Source organism: Mustela putorius, unplaced genomic scaffold (genome assembly GCF_011764305.1).
Source record: "Mustela putorius furo isolate JIRA1106 unplaced genomic scaffold, ASM1176430v1.1 tig00000487_pilon_pilon_pilon, whole genome shotgun sequence".
NCBI lineage: Eukaryota > Metazoa > Chordata > Mammalia > Carnivora > Mustelidae > Mustela > Mustela putorius.
In genome coordinates this window covers 987,324-1,010,918 of record NW_025421399.1, presented here as the reverse complement: position 1 = coordinate 1,010,918, position 23,595 = coordinate 987,324, and the positions used below count along the sequence as shown (strand labels likewise).

The following is a 23,595-nucleotide window of genomic DNA, read 5'->3' as shown; positions in this document are numbered from 1 at the left end:
GCAGGGGCTACCCTCCCCCACCAGCCTCCTGCCTAGTCCCGCACCTCTGCAGTGATGGCACCTGTGGGCTGCAGCCCCCACTTCTCCCTGCTCCTGGTTGCTCCTGGTCCAGGTGTGGGGGCTGCAGGGGTCCCAGTCTCCACCCAGCCGCCTTGGACTGGGTGTACATGGTTACAGCTGGCTCGAAAGACTGGGGTCGGGGTTGGGTGGCTGAGACTGCGCAGTTGGGGAAGGGACCAGCAGGACCCAGGAGGAGTGAAAGGGTACTTTCCTGCAGCTTTGCTGGGGGAGGGGGAAAGGGGAAAGGGAGAAGGGAGATTCCTAAGGCTGAACTCTGCCGGAGCTGACTCCTCCCTCAGTTTCAGTTTCTGTTTTCGATTTCTACTCAGCCCAGGGGCACTGGCATCGGCAAGGGTGTCAGCATCCGGCTAAGCTAAGCTGGCCCTCGCCTAGGCAGCCTCGGCAGCCTTGGCAGGTGTTGCAGATAAAACCCGACAGGGCAGAAGTCAGGTAGAGTTTGTGTTACTTCTGCCTCCTGTCTTGGCCGGATCAGGTTCCAGGTAGATCCCTGCCCTGCCCTGCCCCACCTCCCTCAAGCGGGGATGGGGTGGTCTCGGGCCCAGACTGAGCTCTGGGGGGGGGGGGGGTGGGAGTTGGGAGGGGGCTGGGTGGGCCAGGGGTCAGAGTCTCCTTCCATTCTCAAGATGGAGTTGCGACCCTACCAGTGGGAGGTAATCATGCCTGCCCTGGAGGGCAAGAATATCATCGTGTGGCTGCCCACGGGGGCTGGGAAGACCCGGGCAGCTGCATACGTGGCCAAGAGGCATCTGGAGACTGTGGACGGAGCCAAGGTGGTGGTACTAGTCAACAGGGTGAGTAGCCCACACTCCCCTCGGAGGGGTCTCAGCATCTCAGATGTCCCCAGAGCCCGTCAGGAACTCTGGGGCTGCTGTGGCCACCTCTAAGCTCACCTGACTTTTCTCCCATTCCTGTCCCCAGCCCAGTCCTGGGGGGGGGGTCACCTTGCCGCCCGTCCAGCTTCCTGCCCTCACCTCATTCTCCGTCCACAGGTGCACCTGGTGAGCCAGCATTGTGAGGAGTTCAGCCGCATGCTGGACAGACGCTGGGCCATTATAACCCTGAGCGGGGATATGGGGCCACGAGCTGGCTTTGGCCACCTGGCCCGGAGCCATGACCTGATCATCTGCACAGCGGAGCTTCTCCAGATGGCGCTGACCAGCCCCGAGGAGGAGGAGCACGTGGAGCTCAATGGTGAGTGCTGTGAGTGAGGGCCAAGGGTACACACCTGAGGCAGCCTACCTGCTGCCCCCAGGACACCCCTTCCAGTAAAGCTGTGGGACATTTGGTGGGAGTGAGGGGTTCCCCATTCACCATACACCCTCAGGGAAGTCAGCCTGGCTATGGTGTGGGATCTGCGGCAAGTCCCCCGAGCCACCCCCGCTGAGCCTCAGTTACTAATGTGTAAAATGAAGGTAAGTCACCCCTGCCTAGGCTGCTCTCCAGAGCCCCGGTGCAAGTTGAGAAAGGAGGAAGGAGAGAAATGACCTGTGGGGGCTGCGTTCAGAAAAGCTTATGGGGGAGGAAGAGCTTTGCGGGTGTAGGTCACAGCCTTGCCCCTCATGTCCCCAGCCTTCTCCCTGCTCGTGGTGGATGAGTGTCACCACACGCACAAAGACACTGTCTACAATGTCATCCTGAGCCGGTACTTAGAGCATAAACTCCAGAGGACACGGCCCCTGCCCCAGGTGCTGGGGCTCACAGCCTCCCCAGGCACTGGCGGGGCCTCCACGCTCAAGGGGGCCATCGACCACATCCTGCAGGTCAGCTTGGCCCCCGTGGCCCTGCCCCTACCAGAACCCGCCACCCCCGCCACCTGCCCCATGCCCTCCCCAGGCTCTCCCAGGCACACAAGCTCCAGCCTCCAGTGGCTTCTCACTGTGCTTAGATTAGACTCTGCCGTCTCTATCGGGGCTTACAAAAGTTCCATGGACCCAGCCTGCCTCTCCAACCTAGTTTCTGGCACCCTCCCCTCACGCCTACTCTGAACCAGCCTTCTCTCTGGATCTTGAGCATATCAGGTCCTTCTCAGGACCTTTGTACTCGCTCTTCCTTTTGCCCTGAATGCCCTTCCCCCTGCACTTGACCTGTCTGGCTCCTCCTTGTCACTCAGGGAACAGCTTAAATGTCACCGCCTCAGAACCTTCCCCTGCACCCTAACAAGCCAGCCAATTTTATTGTCCTCAGAGCTCATTAATACTGCCCGAAACCCTCCCATTCTGCTAGCTTCACTGGTTTATCATCTGTCTCCCCAACTCCAAAATAAGACTCTCTGGATCCCCGCTACCTACAACAGCCCTGGGTACAGAGCTGGCGAGCAATAAATATTTGTTGAGGAAGTGAATCCCCACTTCCGGTGGCCCTGCTCCAGGGCCGCTGGGACCTCACCAGTCTCAGAGTTCCGCCCACTGTCCTCACAGGACTGTCCCCCATTCGAGTGAACCCTTTTGTCTTTACCCAGCTCTGTGCCAACCTGGACACATGGCGCATCATGTCACCGCAGACTTACCGCCCCCAGCTGCAGGAGCTCAGGCCTCAGCCCTGCAAACAGTACAACCTCTGCCACAGGCGCACCCAGGTGAGTGGGGCAGGGGGCGGGGGTGGGGGGGGCATCTGGTGTGAAGTTAGGGCACCTGACCTTGAGCCCTGACTCCACCTACTGGAGCTCTGGGACTTCCGGGTACTTGCTTATTTCTCTGAGCCTCTATTTGTCGGTTGTGTGAAATGGGGAAGCTCCAGCCGGTGCCCACAGCCTCTTGTTTGACTCCCTGATGCCTTCTGGGGCATCTGTAGAGACCCTGTGGAATGCTTTGCAAACCCTACACCTCCGGCCCTACACCTAGGGCTGAGGCTTTCTCCTGTGGTGTAGACACTGTCTGGCGTCTGCTAGGACAAGGGCTGCATAAGGACTTAGACATTGCTGTCCCCGGGTCAGAGGTCAAGGGCACGCAGGAGCTGGAGGACCCCAGCCTCCAGATGGGGACTCCATATCCCGGCAGGCTTCTCTCTGAGCTCCCTCTTCTCAAACACCGACCTGGCGGCAGGAGCCATGCGGCTTCAAGCGCAGATCAGCTCCCTCACTGGGTGCTCGAGGCTGCACCCTGCACCCTCTTCCCCAGGTGTATGGGAATCCCTTCACGCCCTCTTCCCCTCCAGGACCCATTTGGGGACACACTGAAGAAACTCATGGACCAAATCCACAACCGCCTGGAGATGCTCGAGTTGAGCCGGGACTTCGGGACGCAGAATTACGAGCAGCAGGTGGTGGAGCTGAGCCAGGCTGGTAAGGGGGGCGGTCGGCGCGGAGGGCCTGGAGGTTGGGACCTGCCGGGGCGGAGCTCCCCCTAGGGGGCGCGGGGCGGCGGAGTCTAATGCGGGAGAAGGCCTGGAGGGGCGTGGCCGCTCAGACCCTGAGGCCTTTCCATCCCTCCCGCAGCGGCCGAGGCCGGGCTCCAGGAGCGCCGGGTCTACGCTCTTCACCTGCGGCGCTACAACGATGCGCTTCTCATCCACGACACGGTCCGTGCTGTAGACGCCCTGGACTCGCTGCGGGATTTCTACGACAAGGAGCGCGCCACGAAGACCCAGATCCTGCAGGCCGAGCGCTGGCTGCTGGCGCTGTTTGATGGTGAGACCCACGGGAACTGGACTAGACGGGACCCCGGCGCCAGCGCAAGGTGGCAAGGGGCCAACGAGGGTACTGGGTCCCTGTTTTTCTAACCGAGAGTCAAGGACCTGGATAGGACAAAAGATGTATGCCCTTATTTTTAAAGGTTTGTATAGACATGAAAACGAATTCATTTAGTTGGGGGGACTGTCTCTTGAAGGTCTGGGGTGTTGTGATACCTTGAAGCTGGGAAAGGGAGGTGGTCAGCCAGTGGCATTTAAGGCAAGAGGCCTCAGCAAGCCTGAGGGGCGGGGCAAGGACCTTTCTGAACACCTGAGGTTGAGTTCATCCTGGGCAGCAGAGGTCAGAGATGTGTCTGCAAAGAATTCTGTACTGTAGGCCCCTGGTGTCAGGCTGGGTCGGGGGGCAGAGCGTGTCCTTGAGTGTTGTCTTGGGGCCCTTCCGGGGGATTCAGGAACAGATAGCTTCAGGCTCCCTCTACTCCTGTCCCTGTGAGCCACACCCTCTCCCGCCCTGCCCTGCCCACCTCCAGGCCTGATGCCTGTGCCTCTGTTTTGGGCCTTTCTGGCAGATTACAAGAATGAGCTGGCCCACCTGGCAACATGCAGCCCGGAGAACCCAAAACTGGAGACGCTAGAACAGATCCTGCGGGAGCAGTTTGGGGGCAGCGATGACCTACCCCGGGGCATCATCTTCACGCAGACCCGCCAGAGCGTCCACTCCCTCCTGCTCTGGCTCCAGCAGCAGCCGGGCCTGAAGACCATGGACATCAGGGCTGACGTGCTGATCGGGGCAGGGAACAGCAGCCAGAACACCCATATGACCCAGGTGTGGGCTTTGAGGAGAGGAGCCGGCACTGGGGGAGTTCTTAGGGGAGAGGGGTGGGGTAGAGTCTTCACGGAGCTGTGGCGGCCTGGTTTCCCCAGACAGAAGGCAGAGAACAGGGGGAGAGGGGTGCACTCTGAGATCCCCGGTACTGAGGGCTTTCCTAGTTTGGGGATCCCTGGGCACAGAGAGGCTGACGCTTGGGGAATCTGCAGGGAAGGAGGTAAGTGCTGTCTTCAGGACAGAGGATCAGAGGTCTGGAGTCCCTTGCTGGAGAAGAATAGGTCCTGCTACCTCCTACCATAGACAGGTGCAGGCCCTTAAGAGTCTGTAGGGGAGGCAGGGGTTAGGTGGTCGGTCACCTGGCAAGACGGGCAAGATGCTGGGGGTAGCGGTGGAGACTCAGGCTCCCTCGGAAAGGGGGCAAACTCTTGAACCAGGTGAGGCAGGTGAGGCAGGCAAACCACTTGGTGCCCATCCTCTTGCTCCTCCCCCACCCCAGAGAGACCAGCAAGAAGTGATCCGGAAGTTCCGGACTGGCACCCTGAACCTCCTGGTGGCCACGAGTGTGGCGGAAGAGGGACTGGACATCCCCCAGTGCAACGTGGTGGTGCGCTACGGGCTCCTGACCAACGAGATCTCCATGGTCCAGGTGCGCAAACCCTGTGTTGCCAACAGCCCTCAAAGGTCCTCGTGGGACCACAGGCCCACTCAAGGCAGCGCCCAATCTCCTCCCTCAGGCCAGGGGCCGCGCCCGGGCTGGTCAGAGCAAATACTCGTTTGTGGCAACCCAAGGCAGTCGGGAGCTACGGCGGGAGCTGACCAATGAGGTGCTGGAGAGGCTAATGGAGCAGGCTGTGGCCGCCGTGCAGGAGATGGACGAGGCCGAGTACCAGGCCAAGGTCTGGGTGGTCTGCATACCGTGCGGGCTGGGGGTCGGGGCTGAGGGCACCCCGCCTGTAAGGCCTCTGACTGCACGCGCACACACACGCCCCCTGCCCCCCCTTTCCTGGGGACTGATGTGGCCCGCCTGGGAATGTTTGAATGGCAGGGAGGGTAGAGGCCAAGGCTGGGGCTTCCTGGGAAGGCAATGACCCTTCTCCAAGATGCCATGTCACCATGTATCTGTGAGGGCTGCCTTACAGCGCTTCTGGCACCAGGCTTGGGGGAAACAAACAAAGACATGTGCACAAAATAAGCCCAGAACCAGTTAAATCAGTTTCCCTTGAGGCAGGGTCACCATTGTCCAACCTCACCCAGGACGGTCCCTGTGGATCCCTATCATCCCAGCATAATTATTAGTGATGCCCCATGTTACAGTCAAAGAAGCAGCTTTGCACAAAATCCTCCATAGAGGAGGCAGAGACTCGGCAACAGAGCTTGCCCTACTCCCAGCATTGTCCCTGCTCCCAGCATTGCCCCTGGTCCCTATTCTTTTTCTCCACAGACCTGCTTCTTGAAGCTCCAGGGAGGGTGGAGGGAAGTCCCTTCTGGGTACTAATGATCTGAGGTCTTCGGGAGCCCTTAGACCCTGAGAGTGTTCCAGGGGTCAGGCCTGTGAGGCCCCAGCTCTGCCTGGTGTGCCTGGTGTCCCCTCTGACCCCAGATCCGGGACCTGCAGCGGGGCGCTCTGGTCAAGCGGGCAGCCCGGGCAGCCCAGCGGGAGAGTCAGCGGCAGGAGTTCTCAGCCGAGGAGGTGCAGCTCCTCTGTGTCAACTGCATGGTGGCCGTGGGCCATGGGAGTGACCTGCGGAAGGTGGAGGACGCCCACCACGTCAACGTGAACCCCAACTTCTCGTGAGGCCAGGGGAAGGGGCTGGCAGGATGAGAGGGAGGGAGGGGCGTGGTGGGGGACTGAGAACGCCTCCCATCCAGACCGTGCGTGCTCTGAGACTTTGGGAGCTGAAAGGGCATCTTTGACAAGTACCGAGTCTGTATTTTCAAGCGGCTGGCTGGACAGGTTTTATCACTGCCCCATTTCGCATGTAAGCAAACAGAGGCTCAGAGAGGCAGAGTGACTTGTCCGGGCTCCCACGGCCACTGGGTGGTTGGGCAGGCACTGCTGTTCAGGACACCAAATGCTGAGAGGCCACGAACTGGGGTCCCCACACACCTCCCCATCCAGTCCCACCTACTCTGAAGACAGAGAGGCTGCTTGTCCCTGAAGCATCACCCTCTCATCCTCTGTCCCCTTGAGGGTAACCTTCCCCCATCCTCCATCTGTCCATCCGTCCATCCGCTAATTAAGTATTTACTAGGGAGCCCCTGTGTGCCAGGCCCCTGGGCCAAGGTTCTGCACACCAGGTTCTCTCATTTAAGGAGGCAGCATTTTAAGGAGTTCTTGTAGGACGGATCAGGCTGGCGGGGGGCGGGGGGGAGCCGAGGCAGGGATGATTGCGAGCACTGCCTCTGGCTAGCTCGTGTGGGAAGGACCGTGAAGGCTGAGACCCCGAAGAAGACAGGCTGGCCGGGGGAGAGCCGTGAAGTTCAGGCCTGAAAGTCTGGCCTTTGTCCCAGAGAGGAGTCTTGGGTGGATTTTGAGCAAGGGAGTGTCAAGGTCAGATTTACATTTTTAGAAGGTCACCCTGGCAGTTATGTGATGAATTGGGATGGAAAGGTGGAGCTGGGAGAGGCACCGGGGGTAGGGTGGTTAGAATCATCTGGGTGTGTAGTGCTGAGGCCTGAGCCCAAGCAGAGGGCACGCAATGAGGCCGCACAGGCAGAACTTACCGGAGGGCAGAGCTCCAGGCTCTGCGGAGTCTCTGTGCCTCTTAGCCAGCAGAAGAGCCCGAGGCCCAGCAAGCAGGAGGGCATGAGGACTGACTCCCATTCCTCTCCAGGATCTACTACAGTGTATCCCGGGGGGCTGTGGTCATTGACAGAACCTTCAAGGACTGGAAGCCTGGGGGTACCATTCACTGCAGGAACTGTGGGGAGGTAAGTGTTCAGGCCTCAGCCCTCAACTCCAGTCTTCAGAATCCCTAGTCTGAGAGAGGAGGCCCAGCCTTCTGCCATCAGGACACCCTCCTGCTCCGCCGCAGGAGCCCCCAGTTGGAGGAAAAGGGTTGAACTGCTAGCTTAGCCCACGATGTGATTGCGGAGACAGCTCTGAGGTGGGAGACACAGGCTGTGCATTCACAGATCCCCCACCTTGAGGAGAGAAGCCCAGTCTGAGGACAGTGACCCCAGCCCAGCCTTCCCTGTTCCACCCTCAGGCCTGGGGTCTGCAGATGATCTACAAGTCGGTGAAGCTGCCGGCGCTCCGGGTCCGCAGCATGCTTCTACAGACGCCCCGGGGGAGAGTCCAGGCCAAGAAGTGGTCCCGCGTGCCCTTCCCAGTGCCTGACTTTGACTACCTGCAGCACTGCACCCAGAACCTGGCGGACCTCTCCTTGGAATGAGCCCCTTGTCACTGAAGTGCCCACCTCCGCCTGCAGGGGGCAGGAGAGTCCGCAGAAGCCACTGTCTTCCCCCTGGCAAAGCTTGGGGCCCAGCCCCTCCAGCCTGAGTCATCAGCTTGGGGGTGCCATGCTGACCAGCCACAGAGGAACCTGGGGCGCCCAAGCTGGCTCAGACTCCCACGCTGAGGAAGCAACTCGGGGACCACAGCTCGCCCCCAAGCCCCCCTCACACCCACAGATACACAAATGCACTGGATAGAGGCAGGGTTTGGAGAGGAAACAGAGGCAGGAAGCTGTCCACACTCTACTAGCAATGAACACGGTTTCCCTTGACTCCTTAACATTCCTTCCCCTCTATTTTTTGAGGCTCCTCATAAATTGAAAATAAACTGGTAGAAAATTGCTATAGAAAAAATGTGGGGTGCCTAGATGGCTCAGTTGGTTAAGTGTCTACCTTCAACTCAGGTCATGATCTCATGGTCCTGGGATCAAGCCCCACCTAGGGCTCTCTGCTCAGCAGAGAGCCTGCTTCTTCCTCTCTTCCCCACTCATCTCTCTTGGCTATCTTGGACTCTCTCAAATACATAAAATTAAAAAAAAAAAAAGATGTATTTAAAAAATAGGTCTGTTGAGGTATAATTGACATAAAATACACTACATATTCATAGCGTACAGCTTGATAAATTTTAACCTATCCTCCACAATCAAAATAATGAACGTAGCCATCACCCTTAAAAGTTTCCTTGTTCCCAAGTAACCCCTCCCCCGCCCTGATCTGCTTTGTGGTCTATTTTTAATGTTAAAGTTGTTTTGTTTTTTAACCACCCCTCTTTATGGTTCCCATGTAACATTATTTGGAGAGCACATCACAAGTTTAAATTTGAGAGCCATCCAGAAGGTGAGCCGCCCCTCCCCCGCCCCCTCCACCTCCTTAGAGGCTCCAACCCCAGCAGCGCCCCCTCTGTCTTCCCCTAACCCCCAGGTCAGAGGCTGAGATCCAGGACTGCAGGCATGGTGCTCAGATAGGCACGGGAGTGGGGGAAGTGGTAAAGGCCTAAATTTTCTGTTCTCATTTTAACAAGAAAGAAGAGAAAGAAAGGCAAGATCTAGGTTGATTCTTCAGGGAAAGGGCTATTTCTGTAGTAAGAGGCCCAGCAGGCAGGAGTCACCTTCAAGAGGAAGGGAGGGGGCTAGGGCAGAGATTTGAGAGCAGGATGGCGGTCCTTCCTGCCATCTAACCCCCTTCCCTCCTGCTACATCCTTGGTCCTGCCTAAGGGGTAGACGGGGAAATGAAGCCCTCTCTTTCCCCCAGCACCTTCTGTCTCCGGTCTGTCTCTTGTCTGATGGAGGCTGAAATTCCAGTTCCAGTCTCTCTGGTCTCCGTCGCCCCAGAGGGTATCCCTTTCCCTAGGGGTCTTCCTCCTAGTCTCCAGTGTCCCTCAGCCTTGATTCCAGGACTCTCCCTTCTCCCTGTTGTCACATCTCCGCCTCCTGGGGCCTGTCTTCTGCCCATCCGCCGCTCCCACTTCGCCTTCAGTTATCTCCCCTGCCAACAACGTGCCTTTTACAGGTCAATAAAATTAGCGACTGGGGGCCGAGGGAGGGGGGCAGGGGCCCAGGGGTGCTAAGCTCAGTGGCCTTGAATGCGGCTGGACGCACGGAGTCTGGACGCCTGTCATTCCAGGGCTAAACGGTGACAGCTGAGGGGCTTGAGCTGGCGTTGGGGGGGGCAGGAGCTAGAGTTGCAGGGAGGGTTGGAGGAGGTTAAAGACGACCTGGGCACCTAATGGTCCTCTCAGTGGTCTGGACCCCTATGCCGCTGCCCTTTGGATGGGGGCGCCCTGACTTTATACTGGGTGACTTGTCTCGCACCCACCTTGCCAGGCTGGGAGAGCTTTCTTGAGCTAGGATGGAAGGGAAAACTCAGGCCACGAGAGGTTCCAAAGCATTCTTTTTCTGGTGAAGCGTCTTCATGTGGACCCACGGCCTCCCGGCCATGTGGGCTAGGCTGCCCGAAGCAGGGGGGTTCGTGGAGTCCTCAGGACGCAGGCAACCTACCTTTTTAGCACTCTAGAAGCCAGAGCTCCAGACCTTCCCTAGTGGCCCTGAAGCTCTCCTCCCTTCCAGCCCACCTGAATGAACCCGCCCACCCGGCCCAACCACGACTCAGGGAGGGGCTCCGCCGCAGCTCCCCCTCCCGGACCCCGCCCCCGAGCCGGGCCCCGCCCCCTCCCCCGGCCAGCCCCAAGCCGCCGCGCTCCGGAGCGCTGCGAGAGCAGGTGGCCGCGGCGGACTGCGTCTCTGCCCTGCAGGTAAGTCAGCGACGCGGACTGGTCCACGCTGAGGACCTCGAGGGCAGCTCGGGGAGAACAAGGCAGCCCCCACCACCTGTCCTGTGCCCTGGTCTCAAGACTGGGAGACCCCAAGGGACAGCGAGGACAACCCTTTGGCTCTGCGCAGGGACGCTGGGCAGCTAGCGGGTGGGACTAAACTCTGGAGAAGTTTGGAGGCTCCCGGCTGGTTATCCTTGATGTCCCGGTGGGCTCTGAGCGGTGAGAAGGGACAGAGCCGGGCATTAGGCACGTGGCTTTCTGGAGAGCATTAGGTTGGGGGTACTGACTGCAAGGCTCCTGGTGACGACCCACTCACTGACTTGGGTTCTCTGGGCCTCATCCAAGTGCGGCATCCTTTCCTTAGGGATCGATGGGGGTGACCCAAACATCGTCTGTTCTGTGGGTAAACGAGGTAAGAGTACACAGCTGAGCCGGGACCCAGGTTTTCTGGTAAGCCCGGGGCAACCGCATCGGGGCAACCGCATCGTTTGTTACACCTGGGTAACAAATATGTATTATGCGTGGGTGAGTTGGGGTGAGGGAGCCCAGGGATCATTCAGACGATCTGGGGAGCCCAGAGAGCCTGGTGACTGCCTGTATCTTTTCTGTGTTCATGTCCCAGAGCCAGGTGGAAAAGGTGATCACCGGAGGGAGTCTTCCTGCGAGTGCATTTGTAGGCTCCATGCTGGGGTTTGGGTTGTAGGAAAGGGGTTCTGCCTCCTAGTACTCAAGGAGGGTTTCCTGGAAGAGGAGGTCTGAGGCCGACAGCTCAGATGTCATGCTCAGAGCCACAAAGGAGAGTCAGACTTTGGGCCTTGGTGCTGGGCTGGGGTAGAGCAGAGGACCCCAGACTGTAGAAAAAAGGGAGGTCAGGATGGAGCCCTCTGGATCCAGCCAGGACCCCACAGACCTTCTAGAGATCATCCCAAGCCCAGAGACAGATGGAAATCCAACGGAGGTGGGAGGGCTTCCTGTGTATGTCTAGTTTCCCCATTCCGTTGTCTTCTTCCACCACACAAGCTATCATTGTCAGGGGCTGGGGGAGGCAGGGAATGAGTGAGCAGGAAGGGAATTCATGGAACAGCAGCGTCAGTCACGGGTGCTGAAGTTCTTTCTCATATCTGACCTTCATCCCTTCTGCTTCTGTGCCCGCTTCTTGCTTCTGGGAGGCAGTGTGCTATAGTGGAAAAAGCAGGGTTGTTGTGGTCAGTTAGACTTGAGTTCTATCACCTGTACCTACCGTGTGACCTTGGGTAAGTTTCTTAATTAACCTCTTTGAATTTGCTTCCCCACCTGTAAAATGGGGATAATAATAGAGCCCAACTCATAGGGTGGCCGCAAGGATTAAATGAGAATATGCAGGGAGGGCGCTTAGCATAGTGCTTGGCGCCTGGTGAGAGCTCAACAAGTATGAGTGTCCCCTCGCATGTAGGACAGCAAAGCTGATCTGCGGGGGCGGGGGGGGGGCGGAGTTTTTTTTAAACTTGGCCAGAGAGAGCAATGCCCTTCACCACCACCCCCCCTCTAGCCCCTGCCCCCTGCTGGTCCCTGGATCTCAGCTAGACCCATCTGGGCTGCCCAGGGCCCCTCTCCTCTTTTGGAGAAGAAGGGGGGTGCCCAGCAGGGCAGGGGTCACTGGCAGCTGGAGCCCACTTGGGGCTATGCCGTAAGAGAACAGAGTGGCTTAGAGACCCAACTGAAAAAAAAAAAAAAAAAAAAAAAAAAAAAGCCTGTTGCCATCACTTCCCTGCCCTCCTTGCCACCAGAAATCTACAAGTTGGGATCAAGCTGCACTAAATTTTTCCAGGAAGATAAATAATACAAGTGACTAAAAGTCCTGTTTGGGGATTGTCCAAGCTGCCCTCCAATGGAAAGACAGCTTCAGTCCCTGGCCCGAGCTCTGGAGGCTGCTGGGGAAGGCTGGCTCTAGTAATCACCCTTAAACCTGAGCAGGGGAGGGAGAGCCTGTGTCCCCACTGGGTGATTTCAAGGGCTCTGCTTGCATCCCTCTCTGGCCAGCCCTCTCCCTGTGGGCTGAGCGGTCAGCAAGGCCAAGGAGAAGAGGCTGTATGTCCCCGTCAAGATCACATTCTCCAGGGGCGCCTGGGTGGCTCAGTGGGTTAAAGCCTCTGCCTTCAGCTCAGGTCATGATCCCAGGGTCCTGGGATCGAGCCCTGTATCGGGCTCTCTGCTCAGTGGGGAGCCTGCTTCCTTCTTTCTCTCTCTCTGCCTGCCTCTCTGCCTACTTGTGATCTCTCTCTCTCTCTGTCAAATAAATAAATAAAATCTTAAAAAAAAAAAAATCACATTCCCCAGATCTGTGACTCAGGAGGTCCCTGCCCAGAGGGTCACCAGCTTGCTGCCAGCCTGTGCAAGCTTCTGCCCTGGGCCGGTTCTCAATGCAGGTTATGTCATTAGCGTGGGCTCCCCTGAACTTGAAGGGCCACTGATGACGGCTAAGGGGCAGCTCTTTGCCAGGCATGAGGACGGAGCCCGGACGTGAGGCTGGGCATCCACACACGTGCATCAGTGTCCCTTGCGGTGCAGAAAGGAGCTCTCCCTGCACAGCGTCATTCTCCCGCAAAACTCCCTGGAGTCGGAGAAATCTATATTGGAACCTGGTCTTCTAGGTTGTTATGAGAGCGTCCTTGTCAAGATGGGAGGTTAGAACACGTTGTCATTGAGAGTGTGTTGGCTCAATTTCTAACTTTTAAATCTTTAGTCCTGGATAGGTGGGCCCCCACTCGTTCTCCTGCCCCAGGCCCTACAAATGTTAGGAGTGGGATTGGCAGCACCCGTGACTGACGCTGCTGTTCCATGAATTCCCTTCCTGCTCACTCATTCCCTGCCTCCCCCAGCCCCGTCAAGCAGCACCCCTGCAAAACCAGGCTTAGGACACACCCCCCTGGACCAGAAAGGAGCTTCAAGGTGAAATGGAGACTGTCAGCTATCACTAATAAGCAGTCCCCACTTGGGCTCACTGACCTCATTCTCCACCCCAAAATTGGGACAGATTTTTTTCAAATGTCCTGTAATGCTTAAGTGGGAATGGATGAGAGGGAGAGAGTCGGTGGTCTCCTGAGCGCGGAGAGGGTGTGGACACTCTGGGCCCCAGGAGCTCAGCCGAGCTGCCGCAGCAGGGGGGGGAGGGCTGTGAGGCTGTAGTGGGGGAGGTCAGGGTTGGACCCCACCACCCCTCCCACCGCCCTTCTCGGAGAGAGAGATGCCCACAGCCAGGAAGGGCCCGTGGGTCTGTAACGTGGGTCCTCCTGTAAGTTAGAATCTTGGGCTTTGGCTGGAGAAGCATGTGGGGGCCAGCTGGCCAGGCAGTGGGGGTCATCCCTGGTGGGAATGAACAGCACATTGGTCTCGACTCCAGTAGAGTGCCCTGTGGCACCTGGACACGCCGTCTGTTCAGAGGAGAGAGATGCACGGCCTTTTTTGTGGCCATCTCTTACGCTCCTCAACTCTGATTGGGCTCTTTGAGGACCAGACCTGCCACCTTGGCCCCCGTTGGCGCCCTGGAGGACTTGGTGGAGCTGGATGCAGGCACACTGACCCTCGGACATTCTCACACAGCCAGGCACACGTGTCCCCCCGCATGAGCTCGCAGATGGCCCTGTCCGCGCTGGCACACCCCTAAACTCTGCTCCGAGGGCAATGTGAGGGATGGGCCCCTGCAGGCCCATGCTGACACGTGCACCTGGGCCACCCGCCTGCCTCCACCACAGCCACCATGTCACCCTCCCCGATCGGTGACTTTTCATTCACCTTGGGTGACCTGCCAGCTCCAGTGGCCAAGGGTTGGCTTACTAGGGGGTGGCTGGGGCCCAGACTCCTACAGAGCTTCGGTGCTGGGCACAGAAGACAGCAGCAGTGCCCTCCTGGGGCTCCCTGCAAACCTCACTGGACTCAACACTTGGCTCCTCTGCCCCTCCCCCAAATCTGTCTGGAGTGTCCCCAGCCCCTGAGTCTCACTCCATCCATCTGTCCCTGTGTAGCTCTGTGTGTCTCTTTCTGCCTCTCGGCTTCTAAGTGCATCTGTCCCTGGGTCTCCTGCTTGGGCCTTCCCCTGCGTCCATGCCTTTCATTTCTTTCTGTCCCTCTTCTCTCCCTATCTCTGGGTCCATCTCTTTTTCTGTGTGACTTTCTTTCTCTCTCTCTCTTTTTCTCTGTGTGTCTCTGCCCCCTGTCTCTCTCTCTCTCTCTCTCACACACACACACACTTCTCCCAGGCTCTCTCCTTGTCTCAGCTCTGTGTCTCCAAGTGAACGGCATCTCTTGAGTCCGTCTTTCTGTCTTTACCTCTCTCCCTCTCTGCTCTAAGTCTGAGTGGGTGTCTGTCCGATCCCTGTCTGTCTTACTCTCGGGACGTGTCCCAGAGGGGCAGGACAGCCAGGGTGTATAGAAGGTGACGAAACTGTCCTCTTGTCTGGACCGCTCCACTGCTAGGGGAGGAGAAATACCAGGTTCTGGAGAGGATGGATGCCAGCCTACCTTCCCTAGCTGCTCTGTCAGGAACTTCAGAACTTGGGGGCTTTGGCCCCAGACTTCGTCTTCAGCCACAATGTCCACGGTCATAGCTGGGGAGAAGGGCTGGGGGTTCCGAGTCACAAAGAAGAAAGCCCCTTGTCTGTCTGGTTGATCTGAGCTGAAGGAAGGGTGTTGGGGACGTGGAGTCTCCCTCAGAAAAGGCACTGACCAGAGTGGGGCTGACTTGATACTTTTCCTCGAAGCAGCCAAGCTCAACGCACCCACCCCAGGCCCCAGCTTCCTGCTCCAAACCACCAGCGTACTCCCCGCCCTGTTCCAAACACTTCCACCAACCGGCCCAGGGCTAGGGGCCTGCTCTGCCTCCTGCCCTCTCCCCAGGCCCCCACCTCAGCCTGGCCTCTCCTTACTGACTTGGCCTCTTGCACAGGAGCAGCTATGTTGGCTGTTTGTTTTTTTGAGTAAGGTTTCCTTGGGTGGGGAGAGGACCAAATCCACAGATAGTTCTCCCCAGTTCAGATGCCCCAGCGAGAGGCCAGCCTGGGGCCTACCGTGTCCCACCACCGTCACTGCCCTCCCCCAGGTTCCCACCTGCCTCTTCTCCATCCTTGGACCTCAGACTTTCCTCCCCTCCTGGTCTCAGGACGGGCCAGGGTGGAGAGGTATGAGCCATACTGGTCACCATCCCCATTCCTCACCAAGGGGAGGGGAACTACCCGGAGACAGTATTGAGAACTGGACCCCTCAGGTTCTTTGGGGGTTCCCAAAGAGGAACATGTCAGGGGTGGTCTTCAGAAAGTGGGAAAAGTCCGCACACCTGCTTAATCACTGTCAGGCCTGAGGCTTGAGTCAGGGCTAGCGTGATACTCAGAGAACTAGTCCTCTGATGGGCTTGTGGCCTCCAGGGATCTGTCCCAGAACCATCACCCTGGGACCCTGAGGTCTGTTCCTAGACTGTGGTACTGTACTATGTACAGCACCATCTCGTCCTGCTCTCTGAGCACCTGCAGAGTAATGATATCCCCGTTGAGACAGAGTCCAGTCTTGAAACCAGGTCTCCTCCTCGGCTTGGGCCAGAGCTGCCCCCCTGAGCAAACAGAACCCACTTCTCTCCACATCTCACCCTCCCCCACATTCCCTCCATCCTCCATGGCCTGCCGTGGGGACTTCTGGTCCCCGCCCATGTGCCTCCGGTTGGAAAGGGAGTATAGGGGCAGGTAGCATTCTTGTGACCTCGTTCTGAGATCTGCTGTCCTAGTTAGCAGCCTCCTGAGGGGAGAGGGACATGAGAAGCTTTTAGACATGGTTTCAACCATCTGGGTGCTAACTGGGAATGCGGCTGTCCCTCGGTTGAGGCTGGGACAACTATTCCGGGGCTTCAGGATGAGGTGTGGAGGTGGCGAGGCCAGAGGGGAGATCAGGAAGTTTCCCCAAATAGCCCAGCCCACAGCCAAAAGTGGGAGCCAGGCGGTGGGGGGGGGGGTGCAGCCCAGCTGGGGGGCAGCTGGCCAGTTGGCACAGGGACCCAGGCCTTGGGAAGCTGGGCAAGGGGCAGGGATAAAGCAGGTCCAACATTGTCTTCTCTTTTCTCTCTTGCTTATGGGCTCCTCTGGAACTTGGTATCATGAGTAAGGGGGGCAGGGGTGGCAACAGAGGTGAAAGGGTAAGGGTATGTCTCTGTCTTGTCCCTTTTTTCTCCCAAGGCCCCTTGTGAGCTCCAGCCCATTCCCCTGTCCCCCACTGTCATGACACTGATTTATTCATTCATCCCACAAATGTTTATTGAGCACCTACTGTGTATTACACTTGCTAGGCTTGCCCTGGGAATTCAAGGGGGGGGATAAGACAGAATGAGGAAGAAAGAGGACAAGGAGGCAGGAGAGAAATCCATCTTAAGCAGGGCAGTGAGGGAAGACAGCTCATGGAGGTGGCTTTTTGGTATCAGCCATGAGAAGGCAAGGTAGGGGCCAGGAGGAAAAGAGCGCTGTTCCAGGCAGAAAGAAGAGTGTTTGAGAATGCTCCAAGATCAGGGGCACCTCGAGGTGCTCCAGGGAGAGAAAGAGCCCAGTGTGGCCAGAGTATCCTGAGCAGGGGAGGGAGGGGTACAAAAACATCAGAGCGGCACAGGATCTTGTGACCTGGACATTTGGACCCCTAGGATGTTTTGAATGCAAACATTTTAAACCAAAACATACCAGCTCTGAAGACTTCTTTAGAAAGTGGTTCCCAGTTTCAACTCTTTTCACCCAACTTAATTCCTTGATCCAACTTTTCCATTTTTTTCTATATGGTATGGCTGAACACATTCCCGTTTTTTCAAAATTCCATTTTAATTTTACTGAAATTATTTTCACCGGCATCAGTGCTGTATACATTTTGCCGTCGAGATTTGTTCCATCAATCAATTCGGCATCCACGGAAGGCTCCTGACCTTAGTCTCAGCCATTGTGCGACTGAGTAAATGCATCTGATTTTGGAAGAATTTAAATTTTAAGAAACATCCGTGGCCAACACTGGGTTCTTCTGTCCATTTCAGTCAACGAGGAGTTTTTCCTTTATCTGGTTCTAGCTGTTGTCAGCGTTAGCTCTACCGGTAACATCCGTAACTGGAGAGGTGTGTTTGTAGCTCAGTAAATCTATGGGAGGAATCCAGTGGAAGAGCGAGTTGGAAGAGGAGGAGGGTTTGGAGGAGATGGTCAGAGGCCAGATCTTCCAGGCTGAGGATAAGGATTCTCCTGAGGGGAAGGTGAGGGAGAAGCCCTTGGAGGTTTAGGGCAGGAGAAGGACATGATCGGATTTCCTTTTTTTTTTTTTTTTTAAGATTTTATTTATTTATTTGACAGAGATCACAAGTAGGCAGAGAGGCAGGCAGAGAGAGAGGGAAGCAGGCTTCCTGCTGAGCAGAGAGCCCAATGCGGGGCTCGAACCCGGGACCCTGGCATCATGACCTGAGCCAAAGGCAGAGGCTTTAACCCACTGAGCCACCCAGGAGTACCCGGATTTCCCTTTTTATTTATTGATTTATTTATTTGATAGAGAGAGAGATCACAAGCAGGCAGAGAGGCAGGCAGAGAGGGTGGGGGGAAGCAGGTTCCCTGCTGAGCAGAGAGCCCATTGTGGAGATTGATCTCAGGATTGATCTCAGGACCCTGGGATCATGACCCGAGCCGAAAGCAGAGGCTTAACCCACTGAGCCACCCAGGTGCCCCGGATCTCGCTTTTTTTTTTTTTTTTTAAAGATTTTATTTATTTATTTGACAGACAGAGATCACAAGTAGGCAGAAAGGCAGGCAGAGAGAGAGAGAGAGAGAAAGAGGGAAGCAGGCTTCCTGCGGAGCAGAGAGCCCGATGCGGGGCTCGATCCCAGGACCCTGAGATCATGACCCGAGCCGAAGGCAGCAGCCCAAACCACTGAGCCACCCAGGCACCCCATGGATTTCGCTTTTTAAAGGCTCCTTCTGATGTGTGGAGAATAAACTGGGAAGGTAAAAGATGGAGAAGTGGAGGCAGGGAGGCTGGTGAGAAGGCCATTATGCAGTCCAGGTGGTAAAGAGAAGCCAACAGATTGAAGAAAGATTAGGGAGACAGAAAGGGTAACCAGAATAACCTCCACGTCATTCCCCACCCCTTCAGCCCTGCCTGTCCCTTCCTCTGGGGCCCCAGACACCTTAGAGTCTGGCCACCCGGAATTTGCACAAGGTGGAGACCAAGAAGGGGGTGTTTTCCTTGGGGCTGCCTCCCAGTCTGTCTCCTGGCTGAATGCAGCTGAGGGAGGGTCAGGGATACCCTGCGGAGGCTGGGGGGAGGGTGGGGACTGGCAGGGGTGGGGGCAGCCTTCGCGTCCGCCCAGCCAGAGCACGTGGCTGGAGAGGCCAGGACGACCGCAGGCCTGGCGGTGAGACAGCCCCAGACACAGGGTGCTTGTCTGGCCGTGGCTCTGAGCTCAGGGTGTGACCCTGGGCAGGGGTACAAAGGGTCCTCTGTCAGTGCCGGGCACAGAGCCCACCTGGGCCAGGCCGGGCGCCTGAGGAGTGAGGAGTGCGGGGCTGCCGGGAGAGAGAAGGCTCCAAGGGCTGTAGACGGACGTGAGGTTTGGGTGTCGGCTCAGGGAGTCCCTTCCTCTCCTTGTTCTCAGTTTCCTCACCTGTAAAATGGAATCTTTTTTTTTTTTTTAAAGATTTTTTCTTTATTTATCTGACAGAGATCACAAGTAGGCAGAGAGGCAGGCAGAGAGAGAGAAGAGGAAGCAGGCTACCCGCAGAGCAGAAAGCCCGATGTGGGGCTCGATCCCAGGACCCTGGGACCACGACCTGAGCTGAAGGCAGAGGCCCAACCCACTGAGCCACCCAGGTGCCCCTGTAAAATGGAATCTTAATCCCTGCCTCCCAGACCTGCTGCGTTGTCAGGACCCACATCCCTGACGGACGAAGCATCACCTTCATAGAATTGTGTGTTTCTAAAATTATTTAACAGACACACGTAGTGGTTACCATGTGCCTGTTTGCTGAACACTTAATGACTATTGGCTCATTTAATCCCCACGGTGACCCTCTAAGACAGGTACTGTTTATTCTTTTTTTTTTTTTAATTTTATTTATTTATCAGAGAGAGAGAGGGGGAGAGAGCAAGCACAGGCAGACAGAATGGCAGGCAGAGGCAGAGGGAGAAGCAGGCTCCCTGCTGAGCAAGGAGCCCGATGTGGGACTCGATCCCAGGACGCTGGGATCATGACCTGAGCCGAAGGCAGCTGCTTAACCAACTGAGCCACCCAGGCGTCCCAGTACTGTTTATTCTTATTTTACAGAAGGGGAAACTGAGGCACAGAGGTGGCCGAGATCACCCAGTTAGAAAGCGGCAGAGGGAGGACTGAACCCAGGCATTATGGCTATACCATGTTGCTTCCCAAAAGAAAGAGGTGGCCACCATGCCAGTCCCCTGAAGTGGGGGGGACCCTGATTCTTCAGCAGGGATAGGGGTGTCTTCGGACACGCCCAAGGCTTGGAGAACACAAGTGTGCAGTGTCTCCCATCCCAGGGGTTGGCCCGCAGGGCAGGGCTAAGGGTAGGAGAGGAGAGAAAGAAGTCAGATTCCACAAGAGGAGATGGGAGGAGGAGACCTAGGAGGAGGGATGGAGCAAGGAGCCCTCGGAGCAGGTCACAACCCTGCTGAGCTGTGGGGACAGCTGTGCTGGGGGTAGATGTGGTATTCCTTCAACGAGGATGAGGCATACCCTGCAGGGTGCCAGGCTGGGTGCCACGTGAGAGAGCCTAGGGTCTGGCCGGGCAGGAAGCATGGGCAGAATGGCACAAGGGTTCTGGCCAAGGGGTCAAGGGCAGCGAGGAAACAGATCCCAAACCCACAACAGTGGGGCCCTTCGGGTTCCATGATCAGCCTAGGAGTACGCTCAGGACCTTACTGGGGGAAAGGAGGCATTTCCCAGGCTGAGGGCAGAGAGGGGTCAGTGTGGACCTCACCCCAGTCCCTAAATCTGACCCCCAAGGGTTGCAGCCCAGTCCAGGATGCTAGACAAGCTCCCCAGGTCCCACTCACATGGACAGGCCCCTGGGAAAACTGCAGGGCAAGGGGTTCTCACCTTTGCCTTCACATCAGGATCACCTGGGCAGAATTTAAGATCCCGAGGTCCAGGTGGCACCCCAGCCCCTTCCCGTCAGGACCCCTGGGGAGGGGTCCAGTGATTAGAAGCTTTCAGAGCTGCCCCTGTCTGATTCCAGGTTGAGGACCCTGAGGCAGGCCTGTCCCTCACATCAGCCAGGTCTGGGTTGAACTGTCCCCCTCCTGAGAGAGGCTTTTCCTGGTCACTCATCCTCCCTGACCTCGTGTGGTTATCTCCTTAGAGACCGTGACCCATGATCCCCCTGGATCAAAAATTCCATAACAGCCACTCACGACTTTTTTTTTTTTTTTAAGATTTTATATATTTATTTGACAGACAGAGATCACAAGTAGGCAGAGAAGCAGGCAGAGAGAGAGGAGGAAGCAGGCTCCCTGCTGAGCAGAGAGCCCGATGCGGGGCTCGATCCCAGGACCCTGGGATCATGACCTGAGCTGAAGGCAGAGGCCCCAACCCACTGAGCCACTCAGGCACCCCTAGCCCCTCAGGATCCCCTGGGCGAAGAATGGAGGGCCTGGCTTGTGGCTGGTGTCCAACAGATGTTTATTCCGTGAGTTCCTGAGCCCCAGAGTACAGTTCCTGTATTCTGCCAGGCACAAAGGGAGCAAGCATCTCCCTACATTGTCCCTTACTTTTCCCAAGAACCACATGATGTGGATACCATGGGCCCATTTTACAGATCAGAGAGGTGAAGCCACTCCCCCAAAGTCTGAAGACTCCTGCCCTAGGCCCCACACTGCCTCCCAGCTCAGACCATTGAGCAGCCCCAGGGGCCCGGATGTAGGGCCTGTGGAGCCTGGGACATGTTGACGCAGCCCTTCCTAGGAGTGTTCTCGGAACCTCTCGGCTGCCTTTGAAAGGCTTCCTTCATGGCCTGTGAGGGCCGCATGCTTCCGCCCACCAGCCAATTTGAGGGGAGTACTCCTTGATGTGGCCGGCCCTTCTCCCTGGCCAGCAAGGTAAGACCAGGGCCACCACACCATCTTCCTCCTTCCTGCTCAGGGTGACCTTGGGATCTCAGGGTCATTTTTAGCCTCTCCCTGCCTCCATCCTTCTGGATCCAGCCTCTCACACTGAGGAAGGGGACGGGCCCCAAGGTCCAGTGGGGTGGGCCAGAGTGGGAGGATTCTGTTGAACAGACTAAGTAAGAGCATCAGGAAATGAAGGGCGGGTCAAGAAAATTCAAAGATCTTAATTTCTGCAGGGTTGATCCTGGCTGGTAGTCAGGGCCTTTCCCGGCCCTGCTCTGAATGCAAGTCTTTAAGTAAGAGGGAAGGTAGCCAAGGTCCTGGTGAGGACCCCCAGGCCCTCAGCCTTTCCCTTCCCTCCGAGGGGCGGTATGGGGTAGTCCCCCCAGTAGGCCGACTGCCTTCTTGATTGTTGCTATTGAAGCAATATTCGGGGGAGGGGGCCACCCTGCTGTGGGCAACCCCAGTTGCCAGCTTCTTCTCCAGCTCTGGCCTCTCCTATACTACCCGGGCAGCTTTGCCAAGCCGGGTGAGGGAACTGAAATAATTTCCTTTGCGTTGGCAACAAACACGAGTTGGATACAGCCTCGGACTGGGAAAGAGGGCGGACAGGCTGGCAGCCCTGGAGGCAAGATGATGGCCAGGAAGGGAAGGGTTTGGTCTGGACATGGGGATGGGCTCCCTGGATGGGGTGGGGTCGGGGGGGGGATCATGCGTGATGTTTTTGGCATCCCACCCAGGCCTGTGTGCCTTGGCCTCTCTTCTTGCCCCATTGATTTGCAATGCACAGCTGGGAGGAAGTTCGTTCTGTAGTCTGATCGGAGGCCTTCCCTCTGTAATTAACAACGTCATCCTTCACTGTCATGGCTCTTTCTAGCTTGAAAAGGTTGGTCTGTATGTTGTCTTAGTTAATCTCAGCTGTCAGCCTTGGGTCAGGGGCTGTTCTTATCCGTTATTGTCATGGTTATTCCCATTTCACAGATGAGGAGACTGAGGTGTGGAGCAAAGGGGCATGTTCCCAGGCTCTGGGTAGTAAGTGGCAGAGTTGTAATCTGATCAGTAAAGGTTTGCCTGATCCCAACTTACTTGGGTTCCCCGGAGGCCCTCCAAACTCCTTTCCCCAAGATAACACTCACCCCTCTGCCTTGGCTCCTCCCCCTTTCGGCTCACCACAACTCAGAAGCAGCCCAGGCCAGGAGAGGTCATTCTGTCCAACCCCCTGCCTCTAGCCCGGTGCAGTGGAGCCTCCAAGTGGCCAGGATCTGGAGCTCATCTGGCCACCGTCCAAGAGAGGGTGACGGTGGCAGTCGGGGGAGTTAAGGGTGTCAGCTGCTGCTGCTGCTTTTTGAGCAAAGACTTTTAAAGATTAATGTGATAATCTCATCCTGATCACTAGAAACTGAGGACCTCATGCTTGTCCAAGAATCCATCATTGGCCTCACATGAGGAGCAGGGAGGCAACACTGGGCCCTCCTGCCTCCCCGCCCTGTCCTCCTGCAGGCTGAGGTGGACTGAGCCTTTTGGTGTGGTTTTCAGTGGGAAGAAGATGGTTCTAGATCATAGGAGGGATGAATTGGGCCTCCCTACCTTGAGACCTGGATGAGTGGACCCTGCTCTTCCCTTTTACATCTGAGAAGTTAGCGTTCTGGCCAGGTCAGAAAGAGCTACTGGTGGGTCTGGGTGGGAGGCTGGTCAGAGGGCACAGCAAATGCACCCAGCCAGGGGCACAGGACGTCATCACTGCCCCCCACCCCATTTTGCTGGCTGGGAAACCGAGGCCTGCTGCTGTGACCTCCACATCATGCCTGCCCAGAAGTGAACCAATTAACACCGTGTCTGGTTCCGTGTTCCCAGCGCCTGTCTCATTATTTGGGGATTTATGTCTCGGTCACCGTGAAGGACAACTGTCCTGGTTTCCACTGGGGGGGAGCCTGGCCAGCCCTGGAGCTCAGCAGGACAGGAGGTGGTGCCGTCCTGCTTGGGGCAGGATGGGGATTTAATTTCAGGGGGATTTGCAACCAGTGGGGAGCCGCCCTGGGCACATGGTGGCTCTGGGCTATTTTAGGAGGCAAAAGGCTGGCCCCGTTGGGGGAGGGATCATGGCGGACTGGTTCAAGTCTTTAGTGAGTTTGCCCTTTCGGTGACGGAACAGAAGGGAGCTGTGATGGATGGGACAGGCCCATCTGAGGTTGGGACTTCTCTTACCCTCCTGGAACCCAGGGGCCCAGAACCGCTCTG

The 23,595-nt window shown here is 57.0% G+C and overlaps 2 protein-coding genes across 3 annotated transcripts in view; both read left to right on the top strand.

The window, feature by feature from the left end:
• The first annotated feature begins 372 nt into the window (after positions 1-372).
• On the top strand, positions 373-8,347 carry DHX58 (DExH-box helicase 58). 2 transcript variants are annotated; one of them, XM_004772711.3, is made up of 13 exons: positions 373-510; positions 705-872; positions 1,071-1,272; positions 1,651-1,841; positions 2,540-2,656; positions 3,235-3,361; positions 3,515-3,706; positions 4,278-4,534; positions 5,034-5,183; positions 5,272-5,433; positions 6,138-6,328; positions 7,372-7,468; positions 7,747-8,347. In XM_004772711.3, the coding sequence occupies exons 2-13, from the start codon at positions 705-707 to the stop codon at positions 7,930-7,932; spliced, it is 2,040 nt and encodes a 679-aa protein (XP_004772768.1). In that variant the 5' UTR covers positions 373-510; the 3' UTR covers positions 7,933-8,347. The 2 variants fall into 2 exon arrangements, with proteins under 2 accessions (XP_004772768.1, XP_004772767.1); XM_004772710.3 differs by having other exon boundaries at positions 374-560.
• A 505-nt stretch (positions 8,348-8,852) lies between these two features.
• ZNF385C (zinc finger protein 385C) overlaps positions 8,853-23,595 on the top strand; it is a 53,343-nt gene continuing 38,600 nt past the window's right edge. Inside the window, exon 1 of the mRNA XM_004772716.3 lies at positions 8,853-10,245. The gene's annotated coding sequence lies outside the window, so the exon portion shown is untranslated. The remainder of the gene's footprint in view (positions 10,246-23,595) is intronic.